Source organism: Hyperoodon ampullatus (assembly GCF_949752795.1).
Source record: "Hyperoodon ampullatus genome assembly, chromosome: 17".
Taxonomy (NCBI): Eukaryota; Metazoa; Chordata; class Mammalia; order Artiodactyla; family Ziphiidae; genus Hyperoodon; species Hyperoodon ampullatus.
In genome coordinates, this window is record NC_136930.1 from 46,285,238 (window position 1) to 46,310,998 (window position 25,761).

The window sequence follows — 25,761 nt, forward strand, 5'->3', positions numbered from 1 at the left end:
GAATTGATAACTCCAGATTATTGACATGACAAAAAAAACACATTACACTATAGTTTATTTACAACTTATCCAGTTAGCAAGGTCATTAACAATATGACACAACTGGAGCCTCATTTCTGTCATCTCCTGTAAACAATAAGGATCTATATTTCTGGATTATTTGTCTTATGGTTTTGTTGATATTTCAGATTCTTCTGCCTACTATTATCTTGCAAACATAGACTACTTCATGCTCTAAGGAAGTACGGGAGAAAACGAAGTTTTATTTGGTCAGAGGGATCTAAAACTTCTCCATTAAGTGTAACCTTTGCTGAGGGTTTCTGATATATAATTTTTACTAACCTAAGGAAATGCCATTTTATTCCTACTTTGATTTTCAAGGTAAAGAGATACTAGTTTTCCTAGGAGTTAATTTAGTATTCCTAGTTTTCTAAGTTACTTTAAACCATAAAATGGTATTGAATTTTATTAAATGCTTTTCTTCATTGATTGAGATAATCATATGATTTTTCTTCTTTAATCTGTTATATTGATTGCTTAACTAGATTTTCTGCTTTTGCACTGTCCTTACACTCCTGGGGTTAAATTGTGGTTGATAGTGATATAACATGTTTTTTGGGTTTTTTTGTCTTGGATTTTGTCATTTAAGTTTTAGTTTATGTTTTTTTTTTTTTAAATTAATTAATTAATTTATTTGGGGCTGTGTTGGGTCTTCATTTCTGTGCAAGGGCTTTCTCTAGTTGTGGCAAGCGGGGGCCACTCTTCATCGCAGTGCGCGGGCCTCTCACCATCGCGGCCTCTCCCGTTGCGGAGCACAGGCTCCAGACGCGCAGGCTTAGTAGTTGTGGCTCACGGGCTTAGTTGCTTCGTGGCATGTGGGATCTTCCCAGACCAGGGCTCGAACCCGTGTCCCCTGCATTAGCAGGCAGATTCTCAACCACTGCACCACCAGGGAAGCCCTAGTTTATGTTTTGACTCTACCTATATGTGAATGAAATTGGTCTGTGCTTTTCTTGTCTTATGTCATAATTACATTTGCTTCGTAAAATGAGTTATACGAGTTTTGTTCTTTTTAAAATTTAGTTTTATGTAACAGTTTATATAGGATATGAATTAATGGTCCTTTAAAACTGTGGTAGAATTCACCTGAAAATTGTAGCAATTGCTCTAGGTAACCTTCTGATAAGCCTTCAGCCCACCCCAGATGACAACTACCAATTGTTCCTGAACATACCAGTAGCTTCCTGCATCTCTCTGCCTAAGGGCATTTTATGGCCAAAGGAATAGGCTTAACATGAAGGAGAGGCACAGAAGTGCCAATGAGCTAGTAGATAATACCCAGCCTCCTTGCCTCTTAGTGGGATGATTCTAAGAGAGTTCCATCAAGATTAAGCTCCATTTGCCTCCAGAAATAATGTACTCTTTAATTGACTGTTTATTGGTTTTTTTTCCTTCCATGTTTTACTTCCCCACTCTTTCACTGTACTTCTTGGTATCATTTTTCAAGTAAACAAACTACTTTGCATTCAGATCTTTGGTTCAGGATCTGATTGTGGAGAAACCCAAAACAGGAAAAACCATTTTGGCCTGAGATTTTCTGCAGAAGTATTAAAAATTTTTAAATTGAGCTATAGTTCATATAACATAACATTCACCATTTTCAAGTGGCTTTTAGTATATTCACATGTTGTGCAACTATCACCATTACCTAATTCCAGAATATTTTCATCACCCTGAAAAGAAGCCCTGTGTCCATTAGCAATCACTCCCATCTCACCCAACACCCAGGAAACCAGTAATCCACTTTTTTTCCTCTATAGATTTGCCTATTCTGGACATTGTATATAAATGGATTTATGCAATATGTGGCCTTTTGTGTCTGGCTTCTTTCACTTAGTATGATCCTTTTAAGGTATCTGTGCTGTAGCAAGAATTAGTACTTCATTCCTCTTTATGCTTTAATAATATCCCTGCATGGATTTATCATATGTTGTACATTTGCTCACCAACTGACGGACATCTAGGTTGTTTATACTTTTTGGGTATTATGAATAATGCTGTTAGGACCATATACTTGCAAATTATGTGAACATATATTTTCAGTTATCTTGGGTATTACCTAGTAAAGAAATTGCTAGGTCATAAGGTAATTCTATTTTTTAATTTTTAAAGAACTGCCAAACTTTTCCACAGAGACTGTACCATTTTTTATGTGTACCATGAATGTACAAAGGTTACAATATCTCTAGATCTTCACCAGCACTTATTATTTTCTGTTTTAAAAAAACATTATATCTATCACAGGGTGTGTGAAGTTCTTTTGAGTTCATTTGCTGCCACCACTGTCCACGATAGACATGGCTGAAATCGGATGTGAACCAAGGAGTGCCAAAATAATCTGCAACATGAGACTTAGGATGGACTTCATGCAAAAAAATCTAATGTCCTAGGTCATAAGCGGCTGGGGTTTGAATTCTTGCTGTATTACTTATCGGCTGGAAGACCTTTTCTGTGTGACTTAACCTTTTCAATCTTCAGTTTCTTCATCCATAACTAAGGTGTAGATTAAATGAGATAACAAATATGCAAGAATTGGACAAGTGTCTAGAACATAGTGAGAACTCAGAAAGTTCTATTCTTTGTTATTGTTGTTAGTAGCGTAGCAATGGCAGTGGTAGTGGTTGTGGTGGTGGTGTTATTAGTAGTAGTACCAGGGTTGTGGCTACAGCCTAGAGTTTGACTCACAGTCCAGTCTGTGCAAAGTGTGGTCTGCAAACCAGGAGAAGGAGCATCACCTGGGATGTTGTTAAAAATTCAGAATCCTTGCCTCTCTGGCCCCAGACTTAGGAATCAGAATCTGCATTTTACAAGTTCCCCTGGCGATTGGAATGCACATTACAGTTTGAGAAGCATGGGTCTAGTACATCATTTTGCTATTCTCAACTTATCCAATGCAGTTCCCACAATTTTGTTTTTAATTTTTGTAACAGCTGTTTTGCAGGACAATTGTTATACAAAAAACTGCACATATTTAATGTATACAATTTGATGGCTTTGAACATATGCATACACCCGTGAAATCATCACCTCAATTGAGGTGATAAACATATCCATCACCTCCAAAACAAACAAACAAACACACACACATAATTAAATGTGATTCTCCCTCACCCACAATAAAAAACCAAGTAGTATTCTGAAATCAGTTGGGTTAGATCAAAAGTAGGACATTGATCAAACAAGTCTGGAAACCTCTAAGGTAAGCTATACATATTTTACTTTCATTTAAATATTTAAGCAATTTTAATACATGTAAAATAATCTTAAAATACTTCGTGCGGGGCTTCCCTGGTGGGGCAGTGGTTGAGAGTCCGCCTGCCGATGCAGGGGACACGGGTTCATGCCCCGGTCCGGGAAGATCCCACATGCCGTGGAGCGGCTGGGCCCGTGAGCCATGGCCGCTGAGCCTGCACGTCCGGAGCCTGTGCTCTGCAACGGGAGAGGCCGCAACAGTGAGAGGCCCGCGTACCGCAAAAAAAAAAAAAAATACTTCGTGCATTTTGACTTTTGATCAGAAAAAATATTTTTCATAATAATACTTGTATTTGGGAAATCCTTTTTTTTTCTGCTTTATAACAAATTTAATCAGTTATACATATACATATGTTCCCATATTCCCTCCCTTTTGCGTCTCCCTCCCACCCTCCCTATCCCACCCCTCCAGGCGGTCACAAAGCACCGAGCTGATCTCCCTGTGCTATGCGTCTGCTTCCCACTAGCTATCTACCTTACGTTTGGTAGTGTATATATGTCCATGCCGCTCTTTCACTTTGTCACAGCTTACCCTTCCCCCTCCCCATATCCTCAAGTCCATTCTCTAGTAGGTCTGTGTCTTTATTCCTGTCTTACCACTATGTTCTTCATGACATTTTTTTTCTTAAATTCCATATATGTGTGTCAGCATACAGTATTTGTCTTTCTCTTTTTGACTTACTTCACTCTGTATGACAGACTCTAGGTCCATCCACCTCATTACAAATAGCTCAATTTCGTTTCTTTTTATGGCTGAGTAATATTCCATTGTATATATGTGCCACATCTTCTTTATCCATTCATCCGATGATGGACACTTAGGTTGTTTCCTAAATTCTTAAATGTTATTTTATTTTTTCCTTAAAGACAATTTCATGAGGTCCATGGTATTTGGATTATAGAAGTTTGCTAGGCAAACAGATTTTTTTTTTTTTTTTTTTTTGCCGTATGCGGGCCTCTCACTGTTGTGGCCTCTCCCGTTGCGGAGCACAGGCTCCGGACGCGCAAGCTCAGCGACCATGGCTCACGGGCCCAGCCGCTCCGCGGCATGTGGGGTCTTCCCGGACCGGGGCACGAACCCGTGTCCCCTGCATCGGCAGGCAGACTCTCAACCACTGCACCACCAGGGAAGCCCATAGGCAAACAGATTTTAAAGAAAGTAATGTATAACTATTACATACTTATTGTTAATATATTAATTCACTCATTCATTGAACATGTCTTGGTGTTTTCTAGGTACTTGGAATATAGCAGTGAACTAAAATAGACAAACACCTCTTATCTTTCTGGGGAGTATATTCTAATTAGGAGATGCACACAACAAGTGAGATAAATAAATATTAGAAGGTGTAAGTGCCCTGGAGAAAAATGAAAATCTAGATACTTAATTTTGGGTGATGTTGGAATTTTAATTTGGATGGTCTTGGAAAATGACAGTTGAGCAGCAACTTGAAAAACTTGAAAAAGGTGAAGGAGCTAGCATTGCTGATATTTAGGGGAAAAGCAGTTTAGACTGAGGTAATAGTGAATACAAAGTTCCTGTGGTAGGGGCATGCTTGACTTGTTGGAAGAATAGCAAGGAAATCAGTGTGGCTGGAGCAGAACAAGTGGGTGAGAATAGTGAGACACAAAGTTAGACAGTGAGATTGTAGAGGACCTTCTGGATCTATGGATTGCAGAGGACCTTCTGTAAGGACTTTGGCATTTATTCTGAGCAAAATGGGGAGTATGAAAAGATTCTGACCAAAAAAGTGACATGATGTGACTTACATTTTAAAACATTTTGAAGAGTCTACTTTGATGGTTTTGTTGGGATAGATTAATGAGAGTGAGAAAAGAGTGGCATCTAGGAGACCAGTTATGAGGATATTGCAATAATTTAGGCAGGCAATGGTGGTGACTTAGATTAGGGTGGTTGTGCTGAAGGTGGTGAGATGTCATCTCTGTAGATATATTTTAAAAGTAGAATCAAAATGATTTTCTAGTTGAATGTATGTGGGGTATGAGAGAAAAAGATTATTCCAAGATGTTTGGCCCGAGGCAAAATGGGAGGATGGGGAATTGCCATTAACTGCTATGAGTAAGACTGTGGATGGACCAGTTTGGGGGTGAAGGTCTGGAATTCAGTTTTGGCTTCGTTAAGTTTGAGATGAATCAAAATACAAATGCACTGAAACTAGATAAAAGTCAGTGCTTTTAATTTTGTGCTGTGATAGAGTTATGATACAGTTTATCTTTCATAGAATAGTAAATCTCCCTTGAGTGGGCCAAGTTGGAATTCCCTTACATGGCACTGTGCTTTGAAGTAGATCATATGACTGTATGATTAGTGATGTTATTGCCTTTTAGCAGTTACAGGAGCAAGAAGCACAATTTGCAAAAGGAAGTCCATATAGTAGTGCATGGCTTCTGGAAATTTACTTGCAAGGATCTCATATAGTTTTATCCATTAATCTTAAAGTTTTAAAGAACTTTTCTTCTCTGAATTAATGCCTCTTCCTTAAAAATTTCTCTTTCCTAGGAGTGTTCTAGTGATTTCCATGCTACCATGTTTTGTTAGTGATTTGTTACTATTTCCTCTAGTTTTACACCTCTGATTCTTTTCATTTTGGATAAAGCATCATTTTCTAACCTGCATGTAATTATGTTCTGGCCTCTCCCTTTATAAGATGTCCTCTTCAGAAATTATGTTCTGTTCTCCATTTTAAATGAAACCTAGGTGAATATGCTTTATATTTTACGAAAAATTAGACTTGCTTTCCTCCAATTTAAGCCATAATTTTACTTTAAATTTATTGAAATGATTTTATAGTTCTATAATTTATAAGCAGAACTTTTAAGTTATATATGTTGGAAAAGAAAACTCAACTGATAGTACGTTTGTACTCTATTGAATTTTTTAGTAAGTTAACATGCAATGGAAAATAATTATTCTAATTCATGCCATCACATTTTATAATGTAGAATAATGATACTCTTTCAACTCACTTTTTAATTTTATTAAAGTTACTATATTTTTAACTGAAATTTATTTTTAGGGAAAAAAGTAGGTTAACAATGTAGTGCTAATATGCAAAGAAGCCAGTAATCCAGATTGAACAAAGTGCTATAGCACAGACTAGTGGGAAAACTTAATAACTGCAGAAATGTTTACTTGCCTTAGAATTGCTGGATATACCTACTGTTTTAAGAATTGTCTTTTCTTTTAAAAACACTTAGAGAAATTTAAATTTAAAATGTAATTCTAATTAAAATAAGATTTAAAAGTCAAGTATTTATTATGAAGGCAACAGCTACTTATTCTGATAATAATCAATGTACAATTAAATTCTCCTCAATGACTAATTTACTTTGACAAACACTTCCCTAGTTTTTTGGATAAAATTTAATTTAGAACAGGGAGTTTATAAAATGAATCAAGTGCTTTGATGAAAAGAAAAACTAGAAACAACACTACAAAACATGTACAGCTAATTGGTTACCTTTTACGTAATCTGACTCCTTCACTCACACCTCTCCATAAAAAACAAAACAAAACAAAACCCTGGAAGTAAGCTGTATTGTATTTTAAAAATTATATTTGTATGAAAATTCAGTAATTAGTTCTCAGTTAACTAACATATTTATGGTAAATTCACATTTCCTTTTAGCATGATTATGAGTATCAGTAAATGTTTTCACTAGTCCAATTAACCTTAACTGGTTCTCTCTTTTTTATTTTGAAATATTTCAAACATGTTGGGAAGTTTAGAGACTACCAAGCAATTATACAAATCTTAACATTTTGCCATTTTTTTGGAGATAGAGCAGTTATTTCGAATACTTATCATTCTACATGTTTTTATTTGTATAGTTTAACTTAATATCTAAACACTGCTAAACCATATGTAGTATTATTTTACAAGGTTTAAACTTTATATTATGGATCATACTGTATATATTTTTCTGAAACTTGCTTTCTTTAACTCTGTATTTTGAGACTTATCTCAAAATTTAGATTCATCTAAATCTAATTCACTCATTTGACTGCTGAATATAATTCTTCTGCATGAATATGCTAGTTTATCTGCTGATTTAGGTTATCTAATATTTTTTCCTAGTAGAGGTAGTGCTCAATGAACATCCCTGTTCATGTCTTCTTGTAATTTCTCTAGGGTAGAAGTAACATTTCAGGATCATACAGTATATAAGTAGCCATTTTCAGTTTCACTAGATATTGCACAATGGATCTCCAAACTGTTTTGCAGTCCTGGGAGGGATGTTTCTGAGTACTGGCTCCTCTACTTCCTCTGAAATGCTTGGTATTGTCAGACTTTTAAATGTTGTCAAACTAATGGGAGTGAAATAGTAACTAATTTTTTAAAATTTGTAATTTTTCACTGATGAGATTAAGCTCCTTTTTATTTGTTTATTGTCTAGTTGGGGTTCTCTGTGGAGTTGTATATTCATTTCTTGACCTATTATTCTGCTGTGATGTTTGTCTTTTTCTTATTGAACTATGGAAGTTCCTCATATATTCTGAGTGCATATCCTGTATAAACTGTATACATTGCAGTAAAACCTCTCTCAGATTGTGGTTTCTTCTTTTACTTTATCATATTATATTACTATTCAAAAATGTTTAAACATTTTAATATAGTAAATTTTAGTTTGTGCTTTTTGTATTTGAGTTAAAAATATTTTGCTTCTTGACATTTGTTCTAAAAGTTTGGAAGTTTTGTCTTTCATGTTTCAGTGTTTAATCCATTTGGAACAGATTTTTGTATATGGTGTGAGGTGTGAATCTATTTTTTCCCCCATTATGGACAACCAGTTGTCTTGGCTATATTAATTTAATAGTGTGTCCTTTCTCCACTGATTTGTAATGTGATCACTGGCATATGTGAGAGTCTGTTTCTAGAGCCTCTAGTACGCTCCATGTTCTATTTACCACTTCTCTACAATACCACACTGTCTTAATTTCTGTCACTTTATAGGTAGAGCAAGTCCTCCTTAAATTGTTACTTATCTTCAGAATTATCTAGATTTTCTTATCTTTGGCTCTTCCATATTGATTTCAGAATTAGCTTGATAAATTCTATGAGAAACATGGTAGGAGTCTGATTAAAATTGCACTGAACATTGTAGATTTAATTCGGGAGACTGACATCCTGGTGGTATTTGGTCTTCTCATTGCAACAGAGTATATCTTTCCATTTATGTAAGTCTTCTTTTAGACTCTTGTATACTAATTTTCTTTGAAACAGGTATCTTTAAAATTTTTTTATTAAATGTTTATGATTGGTTATTAGTGGTGTACTGAAATGCTGTTTATCTTTGTCCATCTCTGATCTAGGAAACTTATGGAGCTCTCTTATTACTTCTAATATGTTGTCTGTAGATTTTCTTGGATTTTTCTGTCATAATCAAATGGTTTTCACAATCATATAGTATTTAGATAAGGACAGTTTTATTTCATCCTTCTTCTTGTCTTGTGTGTGTGAGATTTACTAATAAGCTAGTGCCTCCAGGACAGTGTTGAATAGAAGTGATGATACTTGGGATCTTTAGCTCATTCCTAACTTTAAGGGAAACGCTCTTACTTTTCATCTTTAAGTATAAAATAGGATTTAAGTTTTTGTAGATACCCTTTATCAGGCTTAAGCATTGCTTTTCTATTTTTTGTTTGCTAGATTTTATTTTCACATGAATGAGTCTTACATTTTATGAATGCTGAATGGTTTTTCTGTATCAATATGATCACATTTTTTCTATTTTAATCTATTAATGTGGTGAATTACATTCAAGAAGGTTCATTTTACATTACATTCATTACATTACATTACATTCAAGAAGGTTCAATATACATTCAAGAAGGTATATTTTCTAATATTAAACTATTCTTGTTATAATCTTCCCTTTGTCATGATAGGTTCTTTTTGTTCTTTATCATATATATTTGCTGTATGAAATTTAACATTTGATTTTAAGATCAATGCATCCATTTTTATTTGTGCTATTGGCCTATAATTCTACTTTTATATTGTCTGTGGTAGGCTGAAAATGGCCCCTCAAAAAAAATCCATGCCCTAATCCCTGAGCCTGTGAATAACCTTATATAGCAAAACAAACAAACAATCTTTGCAGATGTCATTATGTAAGAATCTTGAGATGGGGAGATTATCTGCCTGGGCCCTTAATATAATCATTTGTATCCTTATAAGAGGGGAATTACACACACACAGAGAAGGTGATGTGAGGATGTAGCAGAGAGAGATCTGAAGATGCTGTCCCTGAAGACTGGATTGACGTGGCCACAAGCCAAAGAATGCTGGTAGCCATCAGAAGCTGACTGCCAGAAGAGGCAAAGAACTGATTTCCCCTAGAGCCTCTTGAATGAGCATGACCCTGTTGATACCTTGATTTTGGCCCATTGATACTGAATTTGAATTCAGACTCCTGGTCTTCAGCACTGTGAGAGAATATATTTCTGTTGTTTTAGACCACCAGTTTGTGGTAATTTGTTACAGCAGCCATAGGAAACTAATTACTGCCCTTTTCTGATTTTGCCATTAAAATCTTTCTAGTCTTATAAATTGCATTGGGGACCTTACCTTTTTTTTTTTTTTCCCGTTTCTATAATAGTTTGAAAAAGTTTGGGGTTATTTGCTTTTTCAGTGTTTGGTAGGAGTCAAATGTAAAACCATTTAGACCTCATTTTTTTTTTCTTTTTTGTGAGATGATTTTTTAAAAAGTTTTCACTGTAGTTTCTTCCTCTTCTCTCTATCTTCCTCTTACCCTCCCTTCTGCCTCCCCTGAGCTTATCCCGTCCTTATTAACAATTTTGTGATTGCCTTCATGCAGTATCTGGGCTCTCCAATCCAGAACCAGGTCTTAGGATTGAGCTGGGATCTTGTTTCCATCTTGATATTTAGTCATCTTGCAAATTAATATATTAGTGTTATTTTAAATTAATGATCTTGCAAATTCATATATACAAACCAAGGTCATGGTTGGCTTTGTTCAGCATCTTGTTACAAGACTGTGTCCCACTTTTCTGAACGCACAGCTATGTGTAATCTGTAGGTTGAGGCAGCTTTCTATAGCATTTTCCAGCTCCTTTTATTAGTGAAGAAGGACCTGGGCACCAAGAAGTGAACCTGACTCCAGGTTTTCATTTTATATGGGGTGCATTTAGTTCTGTTATCCCAAAAGAGCTATGCTCTCAGCTATTGGTGCCTGCTTTTTGGCTGGGGGCACAGTGGCCCCAAGGCTGCAGCTGTGCTTATCTGCCTTCATTTCTCTTCTGTTTTAATTTAACTTAATTAATTAATTAATTTTATTATTATTATTTTTTTGTGGTACGCGGGCCTCTCACTGTTGTGGCCTCTCCCGTTGCGGAGCACAGTCTCCAGATGCGCAGGCTCAGCGGCCATGGCTCACGGGCCCAGCCGCTCCGCGGCATGTGGGATCTTCCCGGACCGGGGCACGAGCCCGTGTCCCCTGCATCGGCAGGCAGACTCTCAACCACTGCACCACCAGGGAAGCCCTATTTCTATTTTTTTATAAGCTAAAATTCTGGACACAGAAACAAAAACTTTCTGTACAAGCAATGTCTATTTTCGCTGAAAAATGTTAAAAGTAAGATTTATATCACGACATAAGACAAACCAATATATAGAAATAAAAGTAGAGTTTAAGGAAAGAGGTGTAAAGGTTTAAGTTTAGCAGAGTGGTAGAGATCACTATAATTTTTAATTCTCTATAATTTCTCTGAGGTTTTAAGTATAAATTAAAATTGCATTTTTTGGCAATTGTGTGTTTTGTTTTGATAAACAGTGCAGATACCCCAAATTTTCAGTAATATTGACTGCATGGCAAAACAATAAATGATTATATTTTCAACTTAATTGTCTTTCATTTCATTTCATTTTCTGTCTTTTAAAAGACTAGGTTCCTTTTCTGTGCTGTGCAGCCTCCCACCCCACAACTCCTGCCCAGAGTAGAGGAATCAGCCATTTTATCAGAAACTTGAAGCTCTCTGTGGATCTGGTTCATACTTTGTACTTAGGCAAATATTAATCTCTGAACATAGCTGACAATATTCAGATCACAGTGTAATAGGTATAGTATATTTGAAGTGCCTCCTGGTTTAGATTATTTTATCAGTAAGCTGGCTTCTTTTTTCATTTTTGCCATGAAAGTAACAGATGGGTTAAGGGAAGCCTGGAGATCATTAGTCCAAGGCTGAGGATTCTTGAGGAAAGTGTCAGGTATACAGAAAAGGGAAGTCTAGGAAGAGCCTGCCCCTTCTATTTCCGTATATTATGAGGAAGGAGAAAGACAGAGATAAGGCTAGTAGGTGATCTAGTTCTAGTCTATTTTTTCTAGGCTTTGCTCAGGATGAGGATACATATTGGTTCAGTCAACGGGCAGCTCTTACCCTTCTTATTATTTGAGGTTCTTGGAAGAGATCATCTTTCTGGATGCCCTGCCAGCATTAGCTTTCCAGAACTATCCTTAGTACCAGGATGGTTCTGGAAAGCATGGAGGACACAAAAGTAGCTGCATGTCCCTGTCGTGACACTCCCCTGATGGTGAGGGATGAGGTCACTTTGCAGAAGAGACTGCAGTACAGGTAGCTTGGGCCACGGCTGAATGGAGGATTGTTCTGAGACTAAGAGGAGCCAGCAGTGCCCTGGGAGCTGAAGTGAGATCAAGTCAACAGTGGAGCACAGTCCTGTCCAAATAGAGCAGTACCAGACTGTGAGTTAGATGAGCTGCAGATTTCAGCAGCAGAAGCCCCACGGGACACCCAGATACCTTCTTGGAAAACAGCAAGGGAAGGTCAGGTAATATCAGATACAGAGAATTTATCCAAAGGAACTATTTAGCAGACAAAAATTTAGTAGGTGGCTTTAAAAGAAATCTGGCTAGTATGCTGTTGAGGAAAAATCAGATCAAAAATAGAGAAATAAACAAGTTTCTCTGTGAGTAATTTTTCAAAGCCACAACAATAGCCACCTAAGACTTGGAGATGTTCCAAGTTAAAGTTTCTTCTGTACTGCTGCTGTCTCCTGAGGGACTTAGGGATGACACCATTGAACCTTCTTGTATCAACTTACAAATATGACTGTAGCTAGAGATGCCATGCTTGTGCTTCATGGGGAATCTGGGAAAGTCTTGCTGCTTGTCTTGGGGTATCAGACGAAGGAAATTTTCTGATATCTGTTTTGTAATCTAGAAGCCTATTATATAGAAATTACATTGATTCCTTAATTGTTTAGGGCAGCGGTCCCCAACCTCTTTGGTGCCAGGGACCATTTTCGTGGAAGGAAAATTTTCCATGCATGGGGGCAGGGGGAATGGTTCAGGCGGTAATGCGAGCAATGGGGAGCGGCAGATGAAGCTTTGCTCGCTTGCCCGCCGCTCACCTCCTGCTGTGTGGCCCGGTTCCTAACAGGCCGAGGACGGCTTGGGGACCCCTATTCTATAGAGGGTTAAGGTTTTTCAAATGTGTTCCCTAAGCCAGGGGTCCCAACCCCCAGGTCCGTGGCCTGTTAGGAATCAGGCCGCACAGCAGGAGGTGAGCGATGGGCGAGTGAGTGAAGCTTCATCCGCCGCTCCCCATCGCTCCCCATCACTCGCATTACTGCCTGAACCATCCACCCCCCAACCCCCGCCCTGTCAGTGGAAAAATTGTCTTCCATAAACCGGTCCCTGGTGCCAAAAAGGGGATCACTGCTCTAGGATATGGGCCAGTACTTCAACTTTCCAGATCCACCATGATAGCGCTGGAGAAGGGCTTGTAGGTTAGTAGCCCACAGTGCTGCTGAATTCTGCCTTTTGAGGGACAGAAACACCATAGATCTGATGATGGGAACACTAAGGAATACTGTAGTTGACCTTTTGCAGATCTCTGCATTCTTCTTTTTTTCCAAACACAGCCTGGGCCAGGGGAGAGGAAGCACCAGGGATTTATGGTGTGACTGTATTCCTTTTGTAGCATTTATCACAATTGTAATTAAACAGTATTTGTGCAATTATTTGCTTATTGTCTCCCCCACTATACTGTAAACTCCACAGCAAAATCTATGTCTGCTGAGCTGTATTCACCAGCTCTTAGCATAGTGTCTGGCATACACTAGGCATTTAGTGAATATTGTATGAATGAATAAATAATTAATGAATTAGTGTTAATAGTTATTTGCCCATCTGTAAATAAATGGGAATTTTATGGTCTGAATTAATTTTATGGTAAATTACAGCTTCATCCAAGTTTATCTTCCAATACTAAACGTAGTATTAATCACTTAGTAGACTATACGAGATACATTATATTCAGTGGTGTGCTGATAAATGTTAACAACAGGTTCTCTGTAAGAAAAAGCCCTGATTTGTGGCATTTTCCAACTTTCATATTCTAAAAACATTCACCGTGGCTACTTTCAAGTAATCCAGGTTACTTCACCGAATGCAGAGCTGAGAAGAAGTGTGCATAACCAGTTCTTAGGACTCAGTGAAAGCTGGGTCCAGAACAACACTGAAGCACATTTATATGCCAGTTTTAGTAATGCATTGTTCTCCACATACAAAGATTCTCCTGGTGACACATTCAGTAGAACATGTACTTTAAAAATATTTGAATTAGTTAAGGAAATGATATCAACTGCAAACAATAAAACTTAAAAAGTTTCTGTAGCTCAACATAATAGAAGTTTATTTCTCACCAATGTGAAGTCCACACTGGTGTGGCTGATTATCAGAGGGCTCCTTTCCAAGTACTCATGCAGATTCCCAGGTTCCCTTTTTTTTGTGTGTGGTTCCTTTACCCCCCAGGGTCTTGAATGAAGAGCATGACAGTAGCATATGATATGAGAGTTTTTACTGGTCATGGAAATGGCACACATCATTGCACTTATAATCCATTGGCCAGAACACAGTCATATGATCACAGCCATCTCTAACAACAAGGGAGATTGGGAAATGTAGTTTTCTAAGAGAAAAAGGAAGTAAATTTAGTAGCTAACTAGCATCTTCCACAGTTTTCTAGTCATGTGATAGGGTTAAACTGATCAATTTACACTCTTTTCTGACAAATGCATGCATTTATAAGCATTGTTGATTAGCAATAGAGTGTAGTCTGATTAGACTGGAGTCTAGTAAATTCTTTTATTTTGTGCAGAGTTAGCTGGTCTTATGAGCTTTGCTTGTGGTCTCATTAGCACCAGTCTCTGACCAGTAAATCCTTCCCTTCTCTGAATTATTCTATTATTTATTATCCCTATTTAGATGAAAATCAGAGTTTTCAGAGCTTTAAACTCCTTTTAGTTATTGTATGCACTTAACATAATTTTGTTTTTGACTATGCAGTTTAGCTATTACATTTACCATTTTTATGGTTTTAAAGAGATATTCCTATTTTCCTTAGTGTTTTTTTTTTCTTTTTTAACCCCAACAAGGATGTCTGTGGAATGGAACATACGATAATAAGTGACAAACTTGGGTCACTAGTGTTCCATCTCTTATATTGCTGTATTACTTTGAAAATATTGGTATTTTATTTTTTTGTGGACCATTAAAAAAATAATTAATTAATTTATTTATTTTTGGCTGTGTTGGGTCTTTGTTGTTGTGCGCGGGCTTTCTCTAGTTTCAGAGAGTGGGGGCTACTCTTCGTTGTGGTGTGCAGGCTTCTCATTGCGGTGGTTTCTCTTGTTGCGGAGCACAAGCTCTAGGCGCGCGGGCTTCAGTAGTTGTGGCTAGCAGGCTATAGAGCATAGGCTCAGTAGTTGTGGTGCGCAGGCTTAGTTGCTCCATGCATGTGGGATCTTCCCGGACCAGGGCTTGAACCCGTGTCCCCTGCATTGGCAGGTGGATTCTTAACCACTGTGCCACCAGGGAAGCCCTGTGGACCAATTTTTTTCAAGTCCTTATTGAATTTGTTACAATATTGCTTCTGTTTTATGTTTTGGTTTTTTGGCCGCGAGACATGTGGGATCTTAGCTCCCCGACCAGGGATCGAACCCGCACCCCCTGCATTGGAAGGCGAAGTCCTAACCACTGGACCAGCAGGGAAGTCCCAAATATTGGCATATTTAGAACTGAAAGTAATAATACCTTATAATTTTGAATCCTCTATGTCTTTGTATTCTTAGGGCCTAGATGTTTTTTGATAAATGATGACCAGCCACACTAATAGGCTCTAACCATGGTGATTTACAGGCATGTATATTTCTAAGATATTTTTAACAGCATTCATCATAAGATACATTTGCTGGTTAACTTAATTGGTTAAAGGGTTCCATTAACAAAAGTCCTGCTATTATATTCCCAAATTAGTTAAATTATTTTCCACAGATACAGACTTTACCTCTAATAGATGTTAATTATTTCACAGCCAATTAATGAAAAGTCATCTCATAGCATGTGTATGTGTTTGTAAGGCATCCTGCAATACCATCAATTTACAAGTTGCAATGTGTGTAAAGGGTTTCAGTTGAAAGTGTCAGTCCCTGTACTAATTTAAGTGAGTGAATTTAGGCTTCCTAAGCTTTAAAGATTAGTAAGCTCTTAATCCAAGAGTAGGAGGAGATAGTAAGAGAAGGGTAATTTGTTGTTAGGATATAAGGATTACTAGAAGCCAGCAGTTTAGGAGGGCACATAGGATCTAGTCCGAAAAAGAGCAGCCAATGTGGATAGCCCAGAGAGTATGGGAAGGGTATTAACACATAGAGAGTCAGACATCATCCTTCACACTTACAGTCATTTATCTTATATTAATATCTATTAGGTGTTAACAGATGAGGAAGACTAAGCCCATAGTGCTTCCAAGTCTTTTTTTCATTTTTCACTATATGGAAATGATGCTATTTGTACAGTGAGGAATTTGTTTAAAATAAAGCAGAAAAGTTGAAGTTCAAATTTAATTTATTTTAACATTATTTTCTGGTTCTATATTTAGTGCGCCTTTCACTTTTAAAAGATATCTGCAATACCTATAATTGCCACAAGATGGCATTGAAAAGCTGAAGATCTTGGTTGAAATTTGATTTTTGAGATGATTGATGAGTTAGATTATATTAATATTTTGTATGTATTCAAACCAAAAGGAATTTGGACTATGATGTATTTTTTAAAATTTGAGTGAGATTTTGGTATTTTAATATCAAAAATACTTTATTTACTTTTAAAAATAAGATAGTCACAAAAATTGATGTTATTGCTGACTGATTCTTTTGGAAATGGATGAAACATAAATCTTAGTGTAATAGTATAAAAAATTTTATTATAATACATCCCCCAGAAAGACTTCAAAAGAATTCAAGTTAGCAAACATTTAGAAGGTCTTACTGTTCTATAATTTATAAGGTCTTATTATGCAAATAGAAGATATAGACCTTGCCCCCAGTGAGCTTTCAATTTAGTTGGAGAAAAGAGAAATGTATATACAATTTGAAGAGAGAACAAAATAAAAAAATGATCAAGTACAGTGTTGTATGATATAAACTATACAAACAATGTGAACTGGGAATAATGAGAAGTTAAGCAAAAATTTTAAATGGTATTTTACAAAAGCATTCTTGTATCAGTTGAAAATACCATGTTGAAGTTTTCTTTTACTGCGATTATCTATATTATAATTTATTTAAACTATGAGGAAATGTTTAGCAATCTGGAGAGCTGTGTAAGATTCAATATTTGACATAAAACATAAAAAACACTTGAAATATTAACTTACCTTTTATTTCATGAATGTATGATTTTTTTTCTAATCGAAAAATATTTTTCAGAAGAAGGCGAAGGTTTTCTGGTCAAACAGATGTTAGTTTTAATATTCTTAGATTCCTGGAGTCTGAAAAATATATCTATTAAAAAATCAAGCGTAGAATGGTGGTTACCAGGGGGTGGGGGGAGGGAGAAAAGGGGATTTGCTGTTTAATGGATATAGACTTTGAATTTTGCAAGATGAACATTTTGTAGATCTGTTTCACAGCAATGTGAATATACTTAATACTACTGAACTGTGCACTTAAAAATGGTTAAAATGGTACAATTTATGTTAAGTGTCCTACTAAAGTTATGAGCAATTGATAGGTTTCTATTGAGGATCAGCAATGTTCCTAGCTTTATTTTAGTCATTAGGAGCTACTCAAAAGAAATAAAAGCCCCTTCAAGAAACTGTAATATGGTTGATGATAGAAGATTAACCTAATAGTAGGTAATCTATTGAAGTCCAACATATACGAGGCATTGTGCCAGACATTTTATATAAATTATTTCAATCCTCAAAACAATATAGGGGAATGAATATTATTATACTTATTTCTTTATTTTATCATTAAGGAAACTGAGTTTTATAGCTATGAAGGTTCAGTACCTTGTCGAAGGTTGCCAAGTTTCCAGTCTTGCAGTTGGTATTTAAACCCAAGTTTTTCTAACCTCAAATCCATTTTCTTTGTATTATACTATGCCCCTAATTTAAATACAAAGCAATTAAAGAATATAAATAAACAACTAGTAATTTCACATTCTAGTTTGGTGTTTCTACTGCCAGTAAATATTGTCAGTTTTGTCTGTTGACAAAATTAAGATATGTGATTTAATTAACAATAGCAGTTGATCAGGATTACATTTTAACTTCAGAAAGGATAACCATGTACTTTTTTTTGTTACCTTGAGTTGTTGTCTGTATTTTTATTTGCTTTTAACTTTTGGAAACACTAATTTCTTTTCCCTGTATATTCGTGTGCAGGTTATGTGGGTATGTAATTTGTGCCGAAAACAACAAGAAATCCTCACTAAATCAGGAGCATGGTTTTATAATAGTGGATCTAATACACCACAGCAACCTGATCAAAAGGTTCTCCGAGGACTGCAGAATGAGGAGGCACCTCAGGAGAAGAAAGCAAAACTGCATGAACAGGCCCCGTTCCAAGGACCCTCAGGTGACTTATCTGTACCTGCAGTGGAGAAAAGTCGATCTCATGGGCTCACAAGACAGGATTCTATTAAAAATGGGTCAGGAGTGAAGCACCAAATTGCCAGTGACATAGCTTCAGACAGGTAAACATTTTGCTTAATCTTTAGGTAAACATTATTTTTAATCTTCATTCCAAACAGAAATAAAAATACATGAAATGTTTAGGCAACAAATGTGTTGTCTAAATATAATGTAAATGTCCATATGTTTTATAGAAATGCTGAAAGTGATGTTCAGGACTTGAGCTATTATAGGTTTGAACAGTCTTAAGTTTGATGTGGGAGTGTCAGGTTTTTCCAGAATAAAGTGAAATGAAACAGGGAACCTAGATAGGTTATGGTCACAGGAAAGACAAACTGGCATAAGAGCAAGGGGCATGAAGAAGAGATGTTTTTTTTAAGACACTTTGGAGAGGTTCGATTGATGGGACTAACTGGAAGAGGAATTAAGAGAATGGGGAAGATTAAGGATGTCTCCAAAAGTTCTACCTTGGGTTGACAGATGAAGTGGTCTTCCAAGCAGGTAGATATTGATGAAAGGGTTTCGTGAGTTTGATTTTTCCATGGGCTAACTCTGTTATGTACTCTTTTGGCTCAGTTCTATGGGCTTCTCCATGTTCAAAGGGTTAGACTTTTTAAAACAGTGTTTATGGTTCTTAGAGTTCCTACTTTTGGAAGGAGGAGAATGAAAAGTTTTCTTGGGAAGATTATTTTTCTATACCACGTTCCTCTGTTTAAATTGAAAATTAAAAACAAAATCTGGTTTACACTACGTTTGTTATCTAGAATTGGCAGATACATTTACATGTGAATAAGTAGAAAGTCATGCATTTTGTGGAAAAACAAATCTAAACTGTACTTATAGGCTGGTGGGTCCTGAGTGTTATCGAACGCAAGTCTGTGTGCCCGACGCACAGTGAGGCCAAAAAATACCAAAACATCAGAGTTTGGAGCAGAGAAAGGTATATTGCAGGGCCATGCAAAGAGACGGGTGGCTCAGGCCCCCCAAACCCTGAACTCCCCATAAGCTTTCAGCAAAACCCTTTTATAGGAAATGTGAGGGAGGGGTGTAGTTAGTTGTCAAACTTCTTGGTGTCAGAACCTTTGTTCTTGAGGTCAGGTCATGGTCAGGTAACGATGTTCCTGTAAACCTCCACCAGAATGAATGTTCTTCCCTGTTCTGACAAGAAAGGGCAAGGTCCCAAGGCTCAAGTTTCTCCCTCCAGGGTCCAGGCCCTGGCTAAGAGGAGGGGGTCCCTGCGCGGGCCGTTACCCTGCCTGGGAGCGTTCATCCAGCACCCAGTCTGGGTCCTCCTGCCAGTGCCCAGGCTTGGCTGAAGAGGCAGATCTCGGCTGGTGGTGCCCTCAGGGCCGGGTTGTCAGACCCTGCCCAGCCATCATCACTGAGGGAGCCAAGTGCCCTGGACCCAGCTGGCCCTCAGGCGTTTCACTTAAACTGGAGCGAATCACTTGTAGCAAATACCCGTCAGGTGAATTCCCAGCTCACAAGAATTGTCCTTCTTTGAGAAGAGCCCCAGCCACAGAGGTGGACCTGAACTAATGATGTGCAGTGTTCTTGCAACTTACCCCTGACATCCGGCCACCTCTTAGGGGGGTAGACAACTGATCTAAGCTGTACCAATTTTCAAAACTTGAATGGACAGCCTGAAGCTGATTGAAGCTGTTACCTTAGTGGCAGTGTCCATACAATCCAGGTGCTGAGGCCTCCATTGACTGGGACCCATGGAGACTGCCGCCGCCATTAGGTCAAGGCCTGGGCCCAGCCAGTGGGCGGCCATGGCAAGGGCTCTGGAGCTTTGCAGGACACAGCCCTCAGCCTGTCCTGGGCCCCCCAGCTCACCCACCAGCGTGGAGGCCGGAGGACCTCGAGCCCTGGGGAGAAGGCCACGATCCACCGCTCACGGCACTTTCTGCTCGGAGGATCACTGCGAGGCTGACTGCTGGCAGAGCGGGACCTCTAACCGCTGTTCTAAGGGCCTCGTGCTAACGGCCACGCGCTGGCCAGGTATTAAGGGTGGAATGCTAAGGGCTGCCCGCCCGCCCCACCCCAATTACAATTTGAAGGCGAAGAACAAATCTCTCCTTTAAAGTTAACATCAGATTTTGCTCAACACGAGTCCCTTAGTAACAAAAGTTGAGTTAGGTTTTGTGATGTAGACTCTCCTCCAACTTGAGGGCAAGTGACCCCCGCCCATTTACACAGTGACAGCCCTTACCTGCCTTTCTGCGGAGCCTGGACTCTGGCTGCTGGCCTGAGGTCTGGTGCTGGGTGGGGTGGTGCTGCCCTCCAGCCGCTGTTGGCCACTTGATCAGGCTTCCCTGGCCCAACACCCTGCCAGATGCTGGGGATGGAAAAGCTCATGCCCCAAACCCAAATGAGGGGAGTGTTGGCCAAGAACTGGAGGGCTGTGAGCCTTCAGGTATGCAGGGTTGGGGGAGGGGCTCAGCTGAGCCCGAAGAACCCGAGCGAGGTCAGCTACCGACTGGACCGTGCCCCTGTGTCCGTGCCCCACCCCACACCAGCATCCCAGCCTCTCCTGTGTGTGGCTTGGTGCGAGGCATACCCGCTCCTATTATGTGAGCCCTCAGTTATAACAGGTAAGGTAACTGGGCGTCATTTTAGAGGGTGGCTAAAGCCATCACTCTGGTGTGTTGCTATGTCTTGGGAGAATAATAAAATGATGGCTGTGCCATATCTTTTGAAAACTAGCAAAAGTGAAACAATGTAATCCTACCTTTGGGCAAAACAGTTGGTGATTTCATGACTGGTGTGCTATGAACTCGTCTCAATGCAAAATCTCAGGAACCCAGGAATTTTAAGGTTAGAGGACCATCTTAGATTGAGGACCGCCTTAAGCACACAAAGATTTGAGAGTGAGTAGTCTATATGGAAGGCAATCCCAGGCACTACCTGTAGGGAAGTGGGAAATGATCCAGTTAAGAGAAAGAATACAATATTGGATGCATTCAAGAGCAGGTAACCTCTTTTAGCCGCTGTGTCTTAATCTTACTGGGACTTTTGGGAGACCCGGTATCATGACCTCAGTTATCCCATATAATGGGCAAGGAGGCTGGGGATATTTATCCATAACTTCCCTTTGCTATTGGTCTAGGGCTGTTCCTGGGGTTAACTCTCTAGAACTCATTGCTCTAGCATGCTGCTGTGCCAGAGAAAGCACTCAGGCAGAATATTAAAAATACAGTAAGAAAACATTGCTATGTGGGCAACAGTGAAGGATACGGCAATGTGGGTTGAGACAGTAGCAATGTCTGCTACACAAGGACTTTAGAAATCAAGAAAACTTGTAAAATGGCAAGTGAAATGGTCAAGGTATATGAGCTTGGGTGAAAAAAAATAGATGATAACCAATGGAGATAGGATTTTAAATGAATGAATGACAATAACATGGATAATGGGAACAGACTCCTTCAAAAACTAGATAGCTGCGTGAGATAGTTTCCTTTGGACTTTAGAGAGGTAGGTTTGGGAAGAAGAAAGGAAATACTTAAACACTGGGTCACATAATCAATTAGTAAGTTTTGGAGTGCATATTGTCAGGAGGTTACGGATATTAAAAATAAATACAACAAATTTTCGAGTAATTAATTCATCACTGAAGGGAAGCTAGAAGCATATCTCTAATGTTTGAAGAAGGTGGTAATGAGAACAAATATATTTCTTTCAATATTATCTCTTAATGCTTCTTTCAATGACAAACTACTAGCCTGAATAAACAGTAGAATCTGACCCATTATGGGGAAGCAAGGTGTAGTAGTTCCTTTTTTTCTTTTGCCTGGTGCCTTTGACAGCTATAACTAGTAAATGCACACTTTCATGACTCCTTGCTTTCTGAACCTAATACAAGTCAGACCAATAGCTTCTTTTGTTAATAAGAATGACTTTTAGTCAGGGAAGAAGTTAGGGTTTAATATCAGATTTAGTAGTTACGCCTAGAAAATGGAATTGGTTATAATTGTAAAAAGTTTTATTTGGAAAGTACTTTCTCTTCAAGAGTAATTTAATTCCCCTTATCATCAGCAAGAAAGAGCCTATGGTTTATTATTTTTTAAATGCAGATTCTATTTTAATTTATTAGGCCTGTATCTTTGAACCTTTTGAATTCTTTCCCCTAGAGCAAGGGATCAGCAAACTACATCCCTGGCACCAAATCTGTGCCATCTGTCTTTTGTAAATAAAGTTTTATTGGAACACAGTCACATCTATTAGTTTACTTATTATCTATGGCAGCTTTCAGCTACCACTGTAGTTATAAGAGTTGAGTATAGTAGCTGTTATAAGAGTTGAGACCATGTTATATGGCCTTCGTAGCCTAAAATATTTACTTTATGACCCTTTACAGAAAAATTTGCCTTTTCTTGCCCAAGAGAGTAAGTAGTTAGTTCCCTTAGTGGTGTTGAAATTTCTCCTTTCTTCGCTCATTTTCTTTTGTTACTATTTAAATTACTTCAGTTAAGCCTGTTTTCTTGTTAGCCTTACCTCCTGCTCATCTCTCTCTCTTTCTTTCTCTCTGTCTCTCTGTCTGTCTCTCTCTCCCCATGTTTTTCTCCTTTCTTACCACAATGGGTCTTTCAGCAGTATTTGACTTGGACAGTAAAATGGAGCATCTCATAAAAAATATAACTCCAGTTTAAAGTATTATTAGTAATTTGTTCTTCAATACCACTCAGAAACCAGTGGCCTCAAAAAGAGAAACTTTGGTTTAATTAAATTTAAATCTATGAACCTAGAAGTATGTTTGAGAGAAGAGTGTGTTACATTTCCTTCTTTTTCGGAGCTTTAGTTTAATCTTTAACTGTATACTGCAGTGGTTTTGACCTGTTTTATGACTTTTTACTTCTCTCACAGATCTTAGCACAGTGCTTTACACATAGACCTTTAGTATTTACTGAGTGAATGAATACCAAGTTGGCTCTAGTCCTTAGCTTTGAGTTAGTGAGTATTTACTTAATTCATTTATTCATAAAAATGACAAATGTTTATTATCAATTTAGCTACAAAATATTGTTAGAGATTTTCAAATATGTCTTTTTTAATTTCAAAATATGTATTGAAATAACCGCTTTTTTTGTTATGTGTAGTTTGTTTACCCTCTCCCTTACTATGTCCCCCAGGAGTGCCCAGTGGTTTCTCAGCCTTTAATTTACATCCATATAACCTGACGATCTTATTTAAATATAGATTTGAATTTGATAGGTCTGAGGTAGTACCCGAGAATCTGTGTTTTTAACAAGCTCCCAAGTGATGCCAATACTACTTACTAGTGGAGACCAGTAGCAAAGCACAAAGGCATCTAGAGATATATTAGGGAGGGAAACACCAGTGTCCTTTAATAGCTCAGTGGCAGTTGTCCTTTGTAGCTCCGTCACTAAGAGGCATAACACTTGGTGGACCTTTGTGGTTCTTAGAGGTAACATCGTTCCACATTGAGTATACTGTTTTGACACATTTACTGAGTGGGGCACAGGTTGACCACATTCATGTGGGTGTAAGTATCTGACTCCTTTATTATGACATCTTGAGTTGTTGTGCCTGAGCATTTACTTATTTAAATATATTTTATTTTTTATAAATTATTTATTTTTCCTTTTATTATAGAGTTAGGAATATATATATGTCTTAAAAATTATGTAAATTCTCAGGACATTTTTTCCTCTGGATTTCCTTTTCAGGGTAGTAAAGGGGATGTTACAAAGAATTTGTTTTACAAAAAGGCTTTGGCCTGGAAGAGGGTTGTGAACCACTGGGTTAGAGGATCTAAGATGGGATTTAGAGGAGGGTGGGTGAAGTAGCCATTTTTAAAACAATATTATTTTGTAAAAAAATTACAGAAAAACCAAAGTAAAACTGTTTTACAACATTGAGTTGATGTTTTATACATTTGGAATTATTTAAAAGTTGGATGTTCATATTTTCCATAGTTGAAAATTAGTGAAATTTAGGAAACAGCTAATTGTTTTTTTCTTTCATGTAACATTTTACTATTTATTTATTTAGCACTTCCTGGAATGTTGGGAGAAGTTAAAAAGTAAGAAATATTATGGCTAATTTGTATGGTGGAAGAGATACAAAAACTGGAAGTTAGAAGATATAGGTCCTGTTCTAACTTCTTCCCTTTACTGTTAGCATTTGTAGATGTATATCTTTTCTTTGTGTTCACTTTTCGATCTCTGAAATAGGAAAGGTATTCTCCAAGATCTTGAAAAGACCTCCAGGTCTAAAATTATTTATGTTGTATTTTAAGGTCTTCTGCCATGGTATAAACTTGGAAGCATTCTCTTCCATTTTTTCTTCCTCTCCTATAATTGATAGTCTTGTGTTCAATTAATAGAGGATTGTATGCATTCATATTAAACTCATTATTATAATTAGTTTATTCAACAAATATTTATTGAATTTCAGTACAGATATTACTTGTTACCACATGGCCAAATAATTTCACCATGATTCATATTGAAAATTGAATATATTGGCAATATTAGGTTAAATCTTCACTAAGAACATCTTGTAATTGTATTACTATGTAATATTTCTTACTCTATTTTCCCTACTTCCTTATTCTATTGTGAAACAAAAGTTTAAAAGTGATAGGAAAAAGTAACAGTTATCTGCTGTTAATGGACTATGAAGCATTTTTAAGGAGCATCACTACAAAGAAACAATATTTTATAGGCATTACAGATTCTTAAGTATTTATTTCTGCATTTTACTGCTTAAATAATGACACAATGAGAGTACTGAGAGACTACATTATGATTTTGTCTGGAATTTTAATTAGACAAGAGTGGAAAACAAAAAAGTCATATGACTAAATTACATCTCAGTGCATTTTGTTAGATGGTGAAAAATGCTACCAGGTGTAAGTGATGACAAGAGAGTAATACGATATAAACCGATTATCTTAGATCTAAAGTGTAAAGCTTTAAAGCAAGTTAAAACTTGTATAATGAATAGTTAACAGTTTGTTAATAACCATCATTTCTTTATTCTCCGTTACTGTTGACCTTCCAAGTATCTTTGTGAGCATTTGATTATTTTAAAGTAAAATGAATGATTAAAATATATGTTTAAGACTTCTGCTATATGTATAGATGGAATAATAGGGCCTCGATGTACCTTTTTGCCCAGAACATCTGTAAAGATAGACAAACTATTTGAAACAATGGTTTTTAAGAAACTGGGCATCAGGCAACAGAGGAGAATAATACCTGAGAAATGGGAAATAAAGCGAGCCTTATGATTGCCTTAGCATACTCCTTTGAGAGTTTCCAGGATTTTGCAAGGGAGAGAAGTATAGGCAGAGCCCAGAGGTCTTCCTGAATTGAGGAGACAGTTCTGAGGGTATGGGGAGACCAAGGCAGCTGGATTTTTCTAGAAAGAGTACCAGAGAGGAGAGAGCTGAACAGCAAGATATCCTGGAGATCTACAGATGGTAATTCTTGTGTATT

At 37.5% G+C, this 25,761-nt stretch overlaps 1 protein-coding gene across 14 annotated transcripts in view; it reads left to right on the forward strand.

The window, feature by feature from the left end:
- The window catches only part of RIMS2 (regulating synaptic membrane exocytosis 2), a gene marked incomplete at both ends in the record, with an annotated part of 562,776 nt that overhangs the window by 161,228 nt on the left and 375,787 nt on the right, over positions 1-25,761 (forward strand). For all 14 annotated transcript variants that reach the window (XM_079722698.1, XM_079722697.1, XM_079722700.1 and 11 more), the window contains one exon: positions 18,047-18,357. In XM_079722698.1, the coding sequence (XP_079578824.1) occupies positions 18,047-18,357 (311 nt within the window). The remainder of the gene's footprint in view (positions 1-18,046; positions 18,358-25,761) is intronic.